This window comes from Malania oleifera, chromosome 11 (genome assembly GCF_029873635.1).
Source record: "Malania oleifera isolate guangnan ecotype guangnan chromosome 11, ASM2987363v1, whole genome shotgun sequence".
NCBI classification, from domain to species: domain Eukaryota; kingdom Viridiplantae; phylum Streptophyta; class Magnoliopsida; order Santalales; family Ximeniaceae; genus Malania; species Malania oleifera.
In genome coordinates, this window is record NC_080427.1 from 54,185,549 (window position 1) to 54,202,888 (window position 17,340).

Sequence of the window (17,340 nt, forward strand, 5' to 3'; positions counted from 1 at the left end):
TGATTGCTTAATATAAACAATTCAACCACCAGCAAGAAAAAAACTAAGAAATTACATAATTTAAGACCCAAGTTTTCTAAGCATATAACAGAAATGAAATGCAACGCAAATTGGAAGTTCATAAAGACAGAATGAAGAATCCAGTCAAAAAGCACAGTTCAATGCCTAGTGAGAGTTATCAGAGCATCAGATAGAAAAGTATACCTCCGCAGACAGATGCCATTGATGTTGAACCATCAGAAGCCATGACTTCTGAATTGACACGTATAGTATACAATAAATCATCCTCTGGAGGCAGGACTGCGAGCAGAGCTTTCTCTGCAAGAGTGCCTAACAACAAAAAGTGATCAAGCATAAATTAATGTATTTTGGACAACATTAACTTAGTAAACCATCTATGCATCCTAGACATAGAAGTCTTCTTATAAAACTTCATTTTAAAATATAATAATAAAATATGGATAGTACTTCTCACATGAGCAGTCTACAAGTGGCCAAGCGGAAGAGTGGGGGGCGGAAGGAAAAATTGTATGCTCCAGTATTTTACAAAGAATCAAGTAAACTTGATCCGCAAATTAACAAAACTTGGCCTAAAAAATATGAACTTGATGAATCAAACTCAATCTAATTTTAGTTGCTGCTTAACAAAACTGCGAATTCAGCACTAAAAATATTTAGCGCCACTAAAAAATTCAGCCTTCAGACATCAGCCATGTCAAACATAATATTCCTGCCAATAAAGTGTTCACTGAGGTTATCAAAAGACCCAGAATCATTTGGTTCAACATTGTTGACATAACATAACACCACCGAACAATGTTTTAGAAGGAAAAGGTGTAAGGCGTCTGTAAGCCTTAAGGCGTTGGGGAGTAAGCCTTTTGAAAAAAAAAAATTTAGATAAAAATATGCAAATAAATTACATATATTTTAAAAATTAAGAAAAATTAAGAAAATCACAAATATATTGCAAAATAAATTCATATATAATTTGCGAACTTTGTTGACCATTCCAAAATTTTAACACTTGAACTCATTTTGGAAATCATGAAAAGAGATATCTACAACATTACAAAGCTCAAATTATTTTCGAAATCTACGATACAGCCTTCGACTAAATTGGAAAGGCTGAGGTTTAAGATTTTTAGAAATCAACTCATATTAAGACATTCTTTTTTAAATAAACACGCACTTTAAATTTTCTAGCCAAATCACACACCCAAAATGCATAAGCTTCAACTTAGAAGGTGCAAAAGGCATGCCTTTTTGTACAAATGTGTAAGCCTCAACATAAAATGTGTTAGCCTTTTTGGATTTGGTATTTTAGATTGAGCCTCGAAGCATTTTAGGCATGTTTTGCCTTGAGGCGAGCCTCGATTAAGCCTTTACAACATTGCCGCCGAAGTTGTGCATTCACTCACCATGCCCAACTTCCCGCCTATTCAAGCCAACTCGTTTGCCAACTTCATTAATTGAAAATGGTGGGAAACTGTAGTGAAGCATGAATCGCTTGGTTGAGGGACCAACAAGGGACTCCAGGCGTTGAGCATCTCCAGGTGACCCAAGTGTCACAGTACAAAGAACCTGTATACAAAATAAAAGCATATGAGAAAGCCATAAACCAAATAAAGCATGTTTCAGTGTCTTTTATGCAAAGTAGTCTGAGTCACCCTACTTCCTAAAGAAAATTTTCCTTACTGACCTGAGTATCTCCACGAGAGAACAGTGATGATCCATGTAACACTGGTAAATTACCAGCTTCGCAAAACAAAGGTCTAACTTCATCAAGACGTCTCCCATCAACTCTAAGCCCTTTTTCAATAATTCTTCTACGTACAATCTGGTAAATTTAAATACTTCAAAAAAAATTGTTAACTTCAAGAAATACAATAATCAAGAAAAATAAATACATGGAAGAGAACTGAAACTAAAAGATTACAATCCTAAGCCCACAATCCCCAAAAGAGCATCCAATTAACTTATCTAGATGTGTGTCCCATAGAATAAACTTTCAAAAATTCCAAACCCCATTTCTTGTATTATAGGCTCAACAGCTACTCCACATTTGTCGTCAATTACATCAGAAAAATTAAAGACAAATTCAAGATGGAGATGTGTGTGTGCACCAGCCAGTTCTTAAACATGTAGTGTCTGTTTATACTCGCCAGTTCTAAAACAAGTACTGTACTGACACCATATAAATAAAAGAAAAGTATGTGTACTTCATTGATAATTTATGGATTAGACCTTTTTAGTATAGAATTTAAACAAGGGGTGTGAAGATAACCAAGCAGGAATAAACAAATCATCAAATAACTAGCCAAAAAGTAACCTGAAGAATATCTATTTACCTCTTTCCTCACGGTATCGACCACTTTTCCTAGAACTTTTAAGCTTTCTTCATCACACTCTTCTTCAAGTGATTTTCTTACATCTTGTGCAATCTTATCCAAGGCTTCTCCACGTTCAAACTATATCAAAGAATCACCAATCATCAAAACTGATAATCATATTCACATTTCCCTGTTGCATCAACAATGATGGTATGCACCTTGCCATATGTAGGGTCTGTAAACACAGCTTCAATAGATGTTTCTGCCAAGTTTCTGACTTTTTCCAATGTTCTGTCTGAAACCATAGATAACTTATATTCCCTCTTGCATTTACCAGCTTTAGCTGCCAGTCTGATTTGAGGTTCAAGAAATTTAACCGCCTAAATGATCCAAATCATTCATCTTAGTGTAACTAAATTATTACAAGTACCAGAAATAGTTAAAAGCCTACAACTCACCTCAGGATGAGCAAGCCTCAATCCAGCTTCCAAATCTCTCTCTGATATCTCACGGGCTTGAACATCAATCATTAAAGTTTTGTCCTTTGTGCAAGCATACACCAAGTTGAGATCACTTAAACTAAGCTGCATCACATCCACCAATCAGCCGGGCGAAATTTTTTATTATATATATTATGCAATATAATGCGCCAATGTCTGCAAAATGTCTTCATGGAACCAAAAACAACGAGAGAGCAGTGTCAAGTTAAATATGCTAACAAAAATGGACATCTCACATTTCAAATGAGAATATGAAAACTGTCGAGAATTTGACTGAGATTGATACAAATAATGAAATGCAGGCAATCAAAACATGCTATTAAATTGAGAATTATAAAATAATTATTAAAAAAAAAAAAACATAACCTATGAAGCCATACATGCAAAAGAGAGCAGGCGTGGGTTTGCAATTTGCCTCCACAGAAGATCAAACTCTAGAAGGGCATGGAATATGCAAGTACAGCTACAAATGGAAATACTATGAATTTTTATTTTCAGTTTCATTAAGATTGGGGATATGTTTTTGTTTTATTTCTAACTACAAAGATTTAAAGAGCAGCATCACAAACTCTTGTTCCAAAACAGTTAGATGCACTTTCATTTCAAAATTTTCCATTTTTACATGTTTTCAAAATAAAATGAAAACAGTTTTATCAAACACTTTTTTATTGCAAAACAAATATATTAAGAGAGAAAGAGTATAGAGAGATTTACAACCTGGAAGGGACAAGAGATCCTCATTGTCCAAAGCATCCTTCACTTGTTTTTTTCCTGGCAAATGCTAAGCCTTTCACTAGTAACACCCTGATCAATGGCCCTTCCACAATACTTAAACTACCTCCTGAATCTCTCCTAAGAACTTTTTTGTTTTCTAACCAGAAGAATCTCAATTTTCCTCAAAATGTTTCCTCATTTCAAAGCCCATCTGCATCCTTTCAGAAGGCATATACTTTTTTCATAAAGTTAACAAGAATTTATTTCCTTACCAGAAGTATATCCCTCTAAACCAACATTAATACCTAGAATCTCATCCTCAAGTTTTTTTGTGTTTTTCATTTGCAGGTTTTGGAATATAAATTTTTTTTCAAAAAACATACTATTGCATGGTTCTTTTTATTGTAGTATAGCTACATTCACGTCCAAAATTGTATGCTTTAAATATTTTTTAATGCATTGTATTGGGTGTGATTTCTACTAGTCGTAGGGTGTGATTTAGAAAATTGTCTATGTGAAAATAAATAAATAAATACGCAAACATGTACTTTGCCTGTGTAACACAAATTTTTTGTATACATAGCCAATCACAAGCCCGGATAAAGGAGCAGGGTTGTGTTAGGTAGCTAACAGCCACATAAAACTTTGTCAGATCTAATAATCATGTATTCTTACCAAATTTGCCTAGGTCAAGGGAATAGACTGGGTCAGTATAAAAAGGAAAGGGTTTATAAGTTAGTACAACAAAATAAGATTAGATTAGCAACTCGGAATATAGGGTCTCTTTTGGGAAAGAGTATGGAAATAGTGGAAATAATGTGTAGGAGGAAAATTAACTTAATCTATTTTCAAGAGAAGAAATGAGTAAAAGAGAAAGCTAGAGAAATTGAAAAATCAGGATTTAAACTTTAGTACATTGACAAAGAGAAACATAAAAACGGGATGGGTATTATTGTAGACAAATACCTAAAAAATAATGTAGCATGTGTTAAAATAATAGGAAACAGGATCATAAAAATCAGGATAGCTTTAGGCCTGGAGATAGTGAGCGTCATTAGCATGTACGGCTCCCCAAATAGGCTTTGCAAAAAATCTTAAAATACAATTTTGGGAAGATATGGATAGTATTGTACACGAAATACCAATGTCTGAAAAGGCATTCATAGGAGCTGATTTGGATGACCACATTGGAAAGGATAATATAGGATATGAGAGGATACATGTAGGCCAAGGATATGGAGATAAATATGAGGTCAATAATACAATCTTTGATTTTACCATGTCTTATGATTTGGTTATATTGAATACTTGCTTTATAAAAAGAGAAGAACACTTAATAACCTTAAAGAGTAGGTAAAATAAAAGAAAAATAGATTTCTTCTTAACTAAGAACGTGATCGTCTATTTGTAAGGATTGTAAAGTTATTCCAAGTGAAAGTTTGGCTACTCAACATAGAGTCTTAGCATTATATATAGATATTAAAAATTGGACGAGAAGGAGTAGCATAAATCAATGCAAGAGAACTAAATGGTGGAACTTGAAGGGAGATAATAAAGCAAAATTCAAAGCTAAAATGAACAAAGAGTGTGATTGGATAGTAGGGAATAAGATTGATGCAAATACTATTTGGAATAAAAATGGAAAGATCTATCATAAGGATAGCAAAAGAGGTTTCGAGTGAAACTTCCATGAGAGACATAGGTCGAACTTACAGTAGTAATCAGTTAGTTTGTTGGGTATTAGCAGGAAAATATGCCCTGTCGAAGAAGAAGAATAAGAAAAAAGAAGCTGGCAGAGGTTTTACGTTTGGGTGTGAGGGTTCAAATATAGAAATGATGTGCTGAAGCATTGTATTCTACGATGATATATGGGAATTCTGACTCTTGTGAAACTTCCATATTGAAATTATCAAGTTTGAAGCTTGAGAGAGCTATAACAAGGGTCATGTCACAGGACCAAACCCTTTCTATGTGGACCACAGCCTTAAAAATTCAAAAGGCAAAAACCTCCAGAATAGATGCTTTGAACTCTAACAATAGAGCCTATCATAGGTCTTTTAACTTTAATTTTTTAAGTGATTTTTGCTACATGTTTTATATTTGTGTCATAGGTCTTTCAGTGGTTTGTACAACTAAATGCCTCGTAGAATTTCTGAAGATAAAGATTCCAACCTTCTCCCATTAATAGAATTGGTGAATTTCCTTGCAGAACATCTATGTGCATATAGAGTTTTTTTTATTTTTTATTTTAAAAAAATCAGCACATAATCTCTTATCATGCAATGCTGTGCAATGATATGATTCCTGTACGGCAAATGTATAATCAAAATATAGGATGAATCCACTCAAACAAAATTCAATTAATGGACTTGATAAAAAAATAAAAAGAAAATAGCCAGTAATTCTTCAATCCAAAGAATTATAGATATGTAGAACACCCAAAAATTTCCCTACATATGAACTGTAGCAACAGTCAGTCCATAAAGAATCCACCTCTAATATTCTACAAAAATCAGGAAATGAGAAAAGAAAATAGGAAAAACTGAATGTCGCCAATATTGTGAAGATAGTTTCAGCATAAGAATCAAGAGACATCTAGAATCAAAGTGAAATAATATAAACAACTCAAAATTTTGAAGATTGAGATTAGACGAGGATCCAACATAAGGGATCTCAAAAATTTTAAAACTTGGAACAGAGGGAAAGGAGGGAGGTGGAGGGGTAAATTCATAAGCCCATACATTCACAGAGTCTCCCACATTATGTGACTCGAGCTGGTCATCTTTGTCATCCCTCTATATCTTGCATCGAATTTAGGTGATTTCAAATTACGGGCCATTTGGCCTTTGGCATGGGTTAATACAAAAAATGAGGCAATGATAAGTAGGTCCTATATCTCTAAAAAAAAAAAATTTGACTTTGTTTTCGCAGTCATGCATAATATATAATTCTTAGAAAATATGGGGTAACTCCAGTAATAAGTCTGATCCTTAAATCTATGAGCAACAGGTTGACACTAAGACAATAAGTCAGTGGTCTCATAAAGAACAGATATGTCAGCATGCTTGTCATGTTAGACGATAGCATCAAGGTGACATCATTAGGGTGGGCTAAGTAATACTCTCACCGTTCTCATCAGTGGGATGGTCAAGGGGTTCAGACCCAGTAATGGAGGCTCATGACCTGCAAAGGAGTTGTATCCCTGGCTTGGTCCATGCAGGACCTTGAGGTCGCATTCTGCCTTGGAAGCCCCCATTTGAATGATACATGTGTACCAATTTGTTACATTAGTTAATGTCCTTGACTCATAGTATCGATAGGATATGCCAAAGGTTGGGGATGAATCATTATAGGAAGGTGAATCACTACCCCATCTGCTGCACAAGACCAACCAAACTTGCAGTAAGCAAACTACAACTCTACAACCACACCCTGACAGGGACTTCCATAGATTCTTCTTGGCCTCCCACAATAGGAGTTTGAGGGTCCTTTTTTAGCTATTTAAACATTCCACTATGCCAAAGTTTTGAGGTTTTAATCTTAGTAGCCACCATTAATTCATGTCAATATATTTTTTTTTACAAGGTATGTGTCACAACAGATTATTCCCATCTGGCAATAAACCTAAACAAATGGCTAGCTCCCTTAGAAGGTAAACAGCTTGTATATAATAAATACATACACATATGTGTGTTTGTGTGTGTGTGTGTGTATATATATATATATATATACATATATATATCAAAAATATAAAAAATAAAAAGGTTTACCTCATCCATGCTTGGGTTAACAATAAACTTCCCACAAATCCTCCCTATCCGTATCATCCCAATGGGGCCACCCCAAGGAATATCTGATAACATAAGAGCAGCAGATGTTGCATTAGCTGCCATTACATCTGGATCTTGCTTCCCATCAGAAGAAAGAACACTTGCCATTACCTATATAATACAGGCAACTTCAATTGAGACATAAGAGAAACAAATACAAATATCCAAAAGAAACAAGGAACCAACGCAAACTCGTCATACCTGGACCTCATGGTAAAATCCAGCAGGAAACAGAGGTCTTATTGGTCGATCAATGATACGACCACATAGAAGTTCACGTTCTTTCGGAGCACCCTCCCTCCGCATAAATGTGTTTGGGATCACACCTTGAGCAAACTGCTTCTCTTGATAATCAACCTAACAAAAGCAGAAGCCATTAAGACTCACTTAGTGCTCCAACAGACTAAAAGCCCAGACTAACAGCCCAATAACAAATCCCGCCCCTTGCCCCCCAAGACTAAAACAAATAAATAAATAAAATACAGCCCATAAAATATCTCAGAGAGAAATATACGTATATATTGCAAAACACTGTAAGCCCTTAGTGACCTTTAATACAATGTTGTGAATGTTATTTCATTATTTGCAAGCTTCTGTAACAATTGCACAAGTAGCAAACATAAAAAATGTATCCATAATCAGTAATCTCTAATGAACAAAGCATGCAGATAAAGAGTTTCCAAGAAAATGGAAAGGCGGCAGTACGGAACATCTGATATCCTAATGTTCTATGAAGAATCAAAGTCTCAATATAATGTGTTTGCTAAAAGAAATGCATAAATTCGCATACTGTGAGCGGCAAGAAATCTCGAACGTCGTCTCCTTTAGCTGAAGCGACGGTAGATAGCACTCTGGTCTCCTCCATAGCCATGACAACGGCACCATTAGCGAACCTGGCGATCTTCCCGGTTTCAAAGGTAATTAAGCGCGAACCGATTTCGAATTCTTCTCTGAAAGTTTCAAGTACCTTCGTTCCAGGGACAGGGAACTCGGGGTCGAGTAGCGACGGCGATGACGGTGCGAAGCCAAGACGCCCAAAGCGAATGGTACGGAACCCGAGCCTTCTCCACGCTAGATACAGGGGTAGTGATGTCAGGAGAGGGTTGGTCCGGCTCGCCATTCTTGCCATGGCGAAGGCCCTATGAGAGAGATGGGGTAGAGGGGTTTAGGGTTTAAGAGTTTTAGCCGGGAAATGTTGGAGGTAGTCGAGTGAGACATGGGGTTCTAGGTTGGCTTTGGAGTGTATGCAATTATGCATTGTAATCCATAGATCATTTATTTTTTTAAATTTCCTTGTTCTCCTTTTTATTTTTGCTCAAAAAATTTTGGAGCTTAAATCAATTAAAGGAACAAAAATTAGAGAACCTAATTTTAAAGTAAGTGAAAATAACCACAATCTATTACCTCTAATTCTAATGCAAATTTAATAGTCACAATCACAGAGCATATCATGATCAAAACAGGTAATATAACTTGAAAGTTGTGACAACCCGAATAAAAATGGAATTTAAATAATAAAGAGGAAAAGAAATTAAAACAGTAACAGAAAGAGAAAATCAACAACATTGCATTTTAGAAGGACTAATCGAGGGGAATCATCAGAGCTTCGTCGACGAATTCAGGGGATTTGTCGACGAGGGTTTAAGAGAATTCGTCGACGAAGAGATATCGAGAGAGGTTTTGAGGTGACTGAATTTCGTCGACAAAATTATTAAAAGATTCGTCGACGAATGACGTGGCTCATCGATGAATCTAGTTCTATAAATATAGAAAAATTCGGATTTTACTTCACAGTTAAGTCATCGTTCATTCTCTCTCTCTCCCCTTCAGCCCTCTCTCTCTCTCTCTCTCTTCGATTTTGGGCTGGATTTACGCCAGATCGACAATCTGAAGTCACCACAACGCTCCTAAGGAAGTTCTCTCTAAATCTGCCGGAGCGAATCGTTGGTGAAAGCAAATTGGAAATTATCCCTAAATTGAGGTAAGGTTTTTTAAGCCAAATTTGACCTTACGGTAGTTATAAGTAATGATGTACACGTAAAAATACTGAAATTTAGTACTGAGAGTTTTCATTTTCAAGGTCTTGATCAGGAAAACCTACAGGTGTTAGGCTAGGATATTTTAGGGGTTTTCTCAGTAGTTAGGTAAGGGAATAAACTAAAACAGTTACTTTTCACGCAAATTATTATTATTTATAAGTAACTTGATTTCCTAAAAGTATTTACGATATTTGAATATTATGGAATAAATGTACGTTTGAGAAAAATACTACTAATGTGATGAAACGTATATATACATGTATAAGATGCCAAAAATTATGATTTTTAGAATATAATGTATGGTTTTATACAACAAATGTGTGGCATGAATATTATTTTCCATGGAAGAATATCATGATACGATGATGATACGAATGAAATATGTTTTGTGAAATTATGAAAGAGTACAGTATATTATGATGATTTTGAAATGCATGGTAATTGATTTAATTTCAAAACGATATGTTCGGCGCAAAGCCGTAATTATGAAATGTTCGGCACGAGGCCGTAATTATGAAAGATGCTATAATATCACGTATTATATGTTATCAGAACTCGAATGTTAGTTTAGTTCAGTTTCAGGAGCTCAGTACCGTAACTATATAGATCAGATATATATATGTTCAGATTAGTGCTAACCACTCCACGAGGAGGTGGGAGATGGATAGTCGATGTGACTTTTAGTAGAGTGTGGATGTCCACCTGGCAGTCCGGACCAGGGTATGGTGGGCCCATCGTACTTACAGACATATTTGACTCAGCAGTGGTCGGCTAGCCATTGTCGGGTCTCGCCTTCGGGCTGCACAACCCATTATAGGGGGTAATACATGACATCAGCTAGTTATTCATCCTGGATATGTTTTCAGTATTATCAATTATAACAGATGTTTTATGTACGTTATGACTTATTAGAAAAATATGAAAGCATATGATTATTCAGTATGATATGATGAACGTTTACAAAAATATGAAATGTACAGTATATATATAATTGCCTTAAATGTTCATGTTGTCACACAGCTGTATTTAGTTTATTTTCTCTTACTGAGATGTGTCTCACCCCCAACATTGATTAATTTTTCAAGAGACCCTGTGTGACCAACGGGTCGTGGCCACTGTTGAGTTTACTAAGCTACCCCGTTAGGAGGGTAAGTGATGTACTAGGATCAGAATTGTTTTGATTATGGGATCCTAAATGTATTTTGAAATATTTTGGAAGAATGTAAATAGATACAGTATTTCGGGAATGTAGATAACTCTGGTATTATGCTTCTGGTATTATGTTTTATGGTTGGATGGTTGAGATTTTATGCTTACTGCTGCTTAGGTTTCCGCTATGATTGACGGGTGTCCCCGTTATCCACGAGTTTGAGTTGACCATTCTATTTATTATGTTACATTTTATGTTAAGGAATTTGAGGTTGTTACAAAAGCAAATAATAAAACAATTTGAAATCTTACAAAAATTTTATTGATTATATTGCTTTTTTATATTGACAGAATATGGACGAAGGAGAGAGAGAGAGAGAGAGAGAGTTTGAGTGAGGCTTCGGAGCCTAAGATTTTTCCCTCAAACTGGCGCAACCTACAACTGAGAATAAAACATCTATTTATAGATACTGAAGGTCGGACTTCAAACCATTTGGAATCCATAAAGTGAGTGCAGGTGTTTAATGGGTCCCATTGACCACTCAATTCAAGATTCCTTACCAAATCTCGGTCAACGCAACAAGACAAAATGAAAATTATTGAAGTAAAGAAAGTGGTAACAGCACGTGAGCGACTGTCTTTGGGTGAATGAACCACTACCACTTGATTTACTTTAATAATAAAAATTAGAATGTTGGCCATAAAGTTTGGCAATCGTAAGACTCTCACCTAACCCACTCATAAAAATTACAGAGCTGGGGCAAAAGCTTCCAGCTGTAAAATTACATTGAATAAAGGAAAAGACAAATGACCTAATGGTTGGTAAACGTCTTCATTAGTCTTTTGAGTTGGTAGACACACATCTTGAAATAATGGGTAAGACTTTGTCTTCTTTTGAAAATGGCTATCAGACAAACTTTTGAAAAAGTCCTCTTCTTTTGAATTCTAGAGCCGCAACTTTTGACAACTGCAAATTTCTTCTTTTAAACTTTATCTTTTGATGAAGAAAAATCAGTCTTCTAATCATGATGTTCCTTCTCAAGAAATTCATAACAATTACCAATATTTGTAAGATTTAATGTGTTATGAGAATTTTGATCAGATGAATCAGAGTCGTCTAATTCCAACTGGGCGATCATCTTGATCAATTTTGACTTCATATTACTTGATTTTGACTTTCTTGAGCTTGATGAAACGACGTCGTCTTCAAAAACCTTTTTTTTTTAATCTTTTTTTGTCTTTTGATTTCAAATATGAACCTTCTGGAAAGGCGGGAAGGCAAACACCACAACTTTGTGCAAGCTATGCCTGCACTTTTCCTTCTAGCATGGTGAATTTTTCCCACCATCAAACTCTGTAAACTCTTCTAACAATTTTTGAATAACAGATCGAGCTTTCTTAAGGATAGACTATAATATAGTCCCAACAAAAAATCCATAAAATAGGAGCAAAACAGTAGGAGCTTTGAAGAAAGGTCAAATATATCTTGTGGAGGATGAAAATACTTTTGAAACAACTCAATATCATTTTAAATTGTTTATGGGAAAAAACAATTCTCGGGGCCAAAGAACTTGAACCATTTAAAAAACCATTTTGGAAAATTTTTTGAAATCTTTTTATCGAAGTGAATCGGCCAAGAATGACTGAAATTTCATATGAATAAAGTATTTGACCAAGCTATGATGTAGCCCTTGTAGTTGTATGTTTGAGAGACAAAAAACTCCTCGAAATCGTCTTGAGACGCATGGGTGCTGACCTCACTCGAAAGGAGTAATGACCTTTAAAATCTTAATTTTGGAGAAAATAATTTTTGATGCATCATCCAAGTCATAATTATGATCAATGAAAATGGAGTTTGCTTCAATCAAAAGTAACTCCAAAAACTTTTGATTCTTCATAGGGTCAGGAGTATCAAAATGACAACCTCTAAAGAAATACTTTTGAATTACTCCGAAGGAAGAAGATGAATCCCATTCGAATTCAATGGGAAACAAATCTTCGAAAATTTGCTTATTAATATAACCGGATGCAGTCTTCTTTGGTGATGAAGAACTTTGCTGCTGTTGTTCTTCCATGATTTATTTAAATGAAGGTTGTGGAGAGGCTAATGAAGGTCTTATAAGAGGATTGAAACAGTTTTGAAGATGGATTCTCTCAGGAGTGGCTTCAGTGGCTTCTTTTGATGATCCCTCTTTTGAATAATAATCACTCGTTCTTTGTCTTGACATTTTTACCTTGAAGAAAATCTCTAGTTAGAAAATCTGGTAATGAATTTGAAGAGCCTTTAATAAATTCTATTTGAAAATCAAAAAATAGATAGAATGGCTTGCCATTTGGCAAAATTTTGTTTTGAAACAAGATTTTTAACATATTTTTCTAAAATATCTTTTGCACTTTTGCAATCAATCCTACATAAAATTTTTTTATTAATCAGATCATTTTGAAACTCATGTATACACAACAATTGATAAATATTTTTTTTTGACTGTGAAATAATTGGTTTGTGGTCATGACCCTACACCATAATGGAATCGAACTAAGGCTTCATTTGATCATATCCGCTGTTTGAAAATACCTCCAAATCCAACATCAGAGGCATCAGTCTCAACTCTCATTAAGGTCTTTGGATCTCAAAGACTAAGGCAAGGAAAGGTTTTGACGAAAGCTTCAACCTTAATAACATTTTTATGGAGGTTTTGGAGTGTATGCAAGTATGCATTTTAATCCATACATCATTTATTTTTTAAATTTCCAACCACAATCTATTACCTCTTTCATAGAATTTGAAAATATATGGACCTCTACCAAGTTACAAAATTATTAAAAACATAAATTTAAATTAATAATAATAATAATAATAATTTTAATTTGCACGTTAGGTTCAAATATTTTAAAATAAATATAATATCTTGATAACGTATATTATCAAAAGAATAATACTGTAAACACACATATATACAGCCTAACTAATTTGTTATTGAATTTTTTTAAAAAAAAAGAATTTTAAAAATAAATAATAAGTAATGATATGAACAAATTTAAAGAAAAAGCAAATATGACCCACTAACATTCTATTATAGTAAAACATTTTGAATTATAATTTTGAGGCACAACATACTAAATTTTCTCTAAACTTTAAGAAAATATAATATGATATATATATTTCTATATTTTTTAATAATTTAAATAAATTTCGCAATTTTAATGCATTTAATATAAATGTAACATGATATACATATTTTTATATTTTATAATTGTTTTTATTAAGGTTATAAATTTGATTAATGGGTGTTTAAAAAAAGAATTGAAAAAATGAGAGTCAACAATTTGAATTATTTTTGTGATTTTAGTTTATGTAAATATATAAGTGTATGATGGTTTTGGGGAGGGGTGGGGGCAAGGGTAGAGGGAAAAAAAATGAAGAGGTTAAGTCATTAGGTTTTCGGGCAAACAATGTAAATAAGTCATTCATGCTCTTATTAATTTTTTTGAGATCAGACAACTTTTGTAAATAATTTTTTCTACAATTTCTCTCTCGCTAATAAAATATAAATGTCTTTTTCTCCTGAGATTGTTGGTTTCTCATATTTCATATAAGAGCGAGAAATTATGTAATGATGTTTTCAAGGACTAGTTTAGTTGTGGAAAATATTTTTTGATTTTCATAATTTTTCTAAATAATTGTAAAATTTTAAACTTATTGCATAGTTTTTTTCAAGATTCATATTAAAAAGATAAAAAATAATTAAACATCTTGTTTAAATGTGTAAAACAACTTTTCATTTTTTTACTTATAGATTTCAAAAATTTTACATAAAGGACAACTTGATTCTCAAAAAATTATATAAGATAATATATAGAACTATACATTTTGGTGTTTGAATTTGAATATACACGGGTTTAGAAAAAAAATTATATCTAATCAACACAAAAATTACTGGAAAAATAAAAAAACGGACTGAAATTGGATCGGAATCACAAGCGGTTCAGTTTTTCGGTATTTGGTTTTAGTTTTGGTCTTAGAAAATGTAAATTTTCGGTTTCAATTTTCATAATATAACTTAACCGAAAAAGCTAAAAAATTGATTTAAATTTAAATTATGTATATAAATTAATATAATTACCTAATTAGCATGTTAATACATAATTGATCCATTTAATATTTAGAAATCAAAACGTCCAATAGATTCTCAATAATTTATGTGAAAAGCAATTGTTGAATATTTATAAAATCGGTTAAAAACCGAAAAAAAACCATAACCAAACCGCTAAATGTGTGGTTCTCTGGGGGATAATAAATTTGGTTCGGTTGCGGTTTCGATTTACGAATATTAAAAATCATAAGGTTTGGTTTGGGTTTCGATTTGGTCCATAATCGAATCATAATAAACTGATTACACCCCTACTCTCCACATCCCGCTTCAAAACACTTTTTGTATGCAATGCAAAGGCCCATTTTAATTGCAAAAAGTGCTTTTAATATTTTGAAGCTAAAAAGTAACTATAAAGCTTAGTGGCAAAACAAACTTATGTGACTTTTAAATTTCACAATTCAAAATGAAGAGAAAAACTAATGTAGCCCTTAAATTTTTTTTTAAATTTAAATTTGCAACTTTAATTTTCTTTAAATATGCGCATTTTTTTTTGTGAGCACGCAAACTTTTATAAATAGACTCCCCAATACGAGAACAAAATTTACATACATCATCAAAGTTCAAACTTTATTGTATCAAATCCCAAACGATATGAACCAACAAGCTCCGATTGCATAGGATGATCCGCACATGCCAAGCGGACCCATCACAAGAGCTAGAGCCAAGAAGCTCAAGGAGGCTACACAATGACTAATTGAAAAGTTGCTTGAGCAAGAGTCAACGAGGGCCATGGACACTAAAGAAAAAGACTTTCTTAAAGAGTCTAAGATGGTGAATTGTCTAAACATGCGTGAAGCTGAAACCTTAAGTCAATAGGGGCTGTTTTGGGGAATTTTTATTCTTATTTTTAATTAAAGTATGGGATAAATAGTGAGTCAATTGCTTCAATTAAGCATGACATGTACTGATACATGTTTCATTAAATGACATGGCACATGACATATGACTTGCACATGTTTCATTAAATGACATGACATGCTTAAGGTTATGTGGGGTCATTTTATTGGCTAGATTGATGTCATAACTTATTCTTATTGGCTGGACTAATGTCATGGGTTTCTTTTATTTTATTGGCTAGATTGATGTCATAGTCTATTCTTATTGGCTAGGCTAATGTCATGAGTTTCTTTTATTTTCTATTAGTAGTCAACTCTCTATTGTATTGAAGGACATATTTTTTGGATGAATACAATTTCAAGTGAGGTTGATTTCTCTTCAAGTTCTTCATTGAACTTTCACCGAACTTATCAAAGGTGCTACCTTTGTGGCGTTCATCCATTAATTTGATATTTTTGGTTTGTGTTTCACATCAAGTAATAGGTCAAGGATCAACTATCATATCGAATCTTATTTTGGGTTTCGGGTTTCGATAAATATGATTTGGGGTCTTAGGACGTTCATTCTTGGGGTTCCACATCATTTGGTATCAGAGCTTTGGTTTAAATCAGGTTCTATCTATCTTATTTTTCTTGTTTACTTTCAAAAATTCTTTTATCTTATAATCATTTATCTTTATTTCATATTATTCTATCATTCGATCTACCTATCTTGTTTTCTTGTTTCCGAAATTTTCCATTTATTTTTTCATATCATCCATCATCAAGATTGAATCTTTTGTGGCTATAAATTGTAAAAAACACAACAATGCCGATTAGAGCACAAAAATAAAACGAATAAAAAAAAAGGCAATTTGTGCGCTCACAAAAAAAAAAGGCCATTTTGTGCATTCAAAAAAAAAGAAAAAAAAAAAGAGAAAAGGCAGTATTTTGCATTCAAAAAAACAAAAAAAGAGGAGGCAGTAGCTTGAAGGGTTGTGCAATTTGTGGCTGCACTTAACTTGGATCCTCCTTTATCTTTGTTTTAGTCCATTCTAAAATCTATTTGATTTATTATTCTCATTTGTGTTTGAATATATCATTGGTCGAGTTGGTTATTTTGTTCCATTGAATTTCTTTTTATTTCGTTTGCATCATTATTGTTTTCTTGACTTTTTTTTGTCTTTCCTTCGTTGTTTTGTGTCCTAATTTAGTTATTTTCATTGATATCTTGTTTCTAACTCATGGATTCAATTGCTGCGTTTGGTTGAACTATTGGTTTGTTTTGGGATTAGTTCATTAAAGAACTAAAAGAGAAATCCTGAGTGGTGAGAGGCACGAGTGTGTGAGCGTACTAGAGGGAAAAAGCCCAAAAAAAAAAAAAAAAAGGTGTCAAAACACAAGCGTTGAGTGTCATTGTTTGAGGGTAAACATGTAAGGGAGTGAGTAAGGAATTTTTTTTCTCTCTAATATCCTTTTTGCAGGTTTGAAATCATGAGTAGAAAGGCAGTTGGCGTTGAAACTTCCAGCAAGGGTAGTGAGAATAAGAACCCTCCACAAGATTCATTCTTTACTTTGCAAGCCATTCAACAACAGTTTGAAAGACTCAATATGGTTTTTGGGGAGTTTAGAGATAGATTGGATAGGCAAAACGCTGCAATTGATGGATTGAGAAGAGGGCAATCCAATGAAAGGCAGCGAAGGCCACATACTCCTCCGATTGCTGAATTTGAACATGATGCAAGTGATGGTGAACATGATTGTATGGGCAGATTTGCTTATCGAGGTGCTAGGCAAGAGTGGCAACCT

The 17,340-nt window shown here is 33.7% G+C and overlaps 1 protein-coding gene across 1 annotated transcript in view; it reads right to left on the reverse strand.

Annotated features, from left to right (window-relative positions):
- Positions 1 to 8,622, reverse strand: part of LOC131168460 (polyribonucleotide nucleotidyltransferase 2, mitochondrial) — a 34,891-nt gene extending 26,269 nt beyond the window's left edge. The window contains exons 1-9 of the mRNA XM_058127897.1: positions 8,165 to 8,622; positions 7,576 to 7,731; positions 7,315 to 7,485; positions 2,789 to 2,914; positions 2,549 to 2,710; positions 2,349 to 2,468; positions 1,700 to 1,837; positions 1,419 to 1,581; positions 205 to 330 (exon numbers count right to left, since the gene is read on the reverse strand). Of these exons, the coding sequence (XP_057983880.1) occupies positions 205 to 330; positions 1,419 to 1,581; positions 1,700 to 1,837; positions 2,349 to 2,468; positions 2,549 to 2,710; positions 2,789 to 2,914; positions 7,315 to 7,485; positions 7,576 to 7,731; positions 8,165 to 8,503 (1,501 nt within the window). The 5' untranslated portion in view covers positions 8,504 to 8,622. The remainder of the gene's footprint in view (positions 1 to 204; positions 331 to 1,418; positions 1,582 to 1,699; positions 1,838 to 2,348; positions 2,469 to 2,548; positions 2,711 to 2,788; positions 2,915 to 7,314; positions 7,486 to 7,575; positions 7,732 to 8,164) is intronic.
- Between the last annotated feature and the right edge of the window lie 8,718 nt (positions 8,623 to 17,340).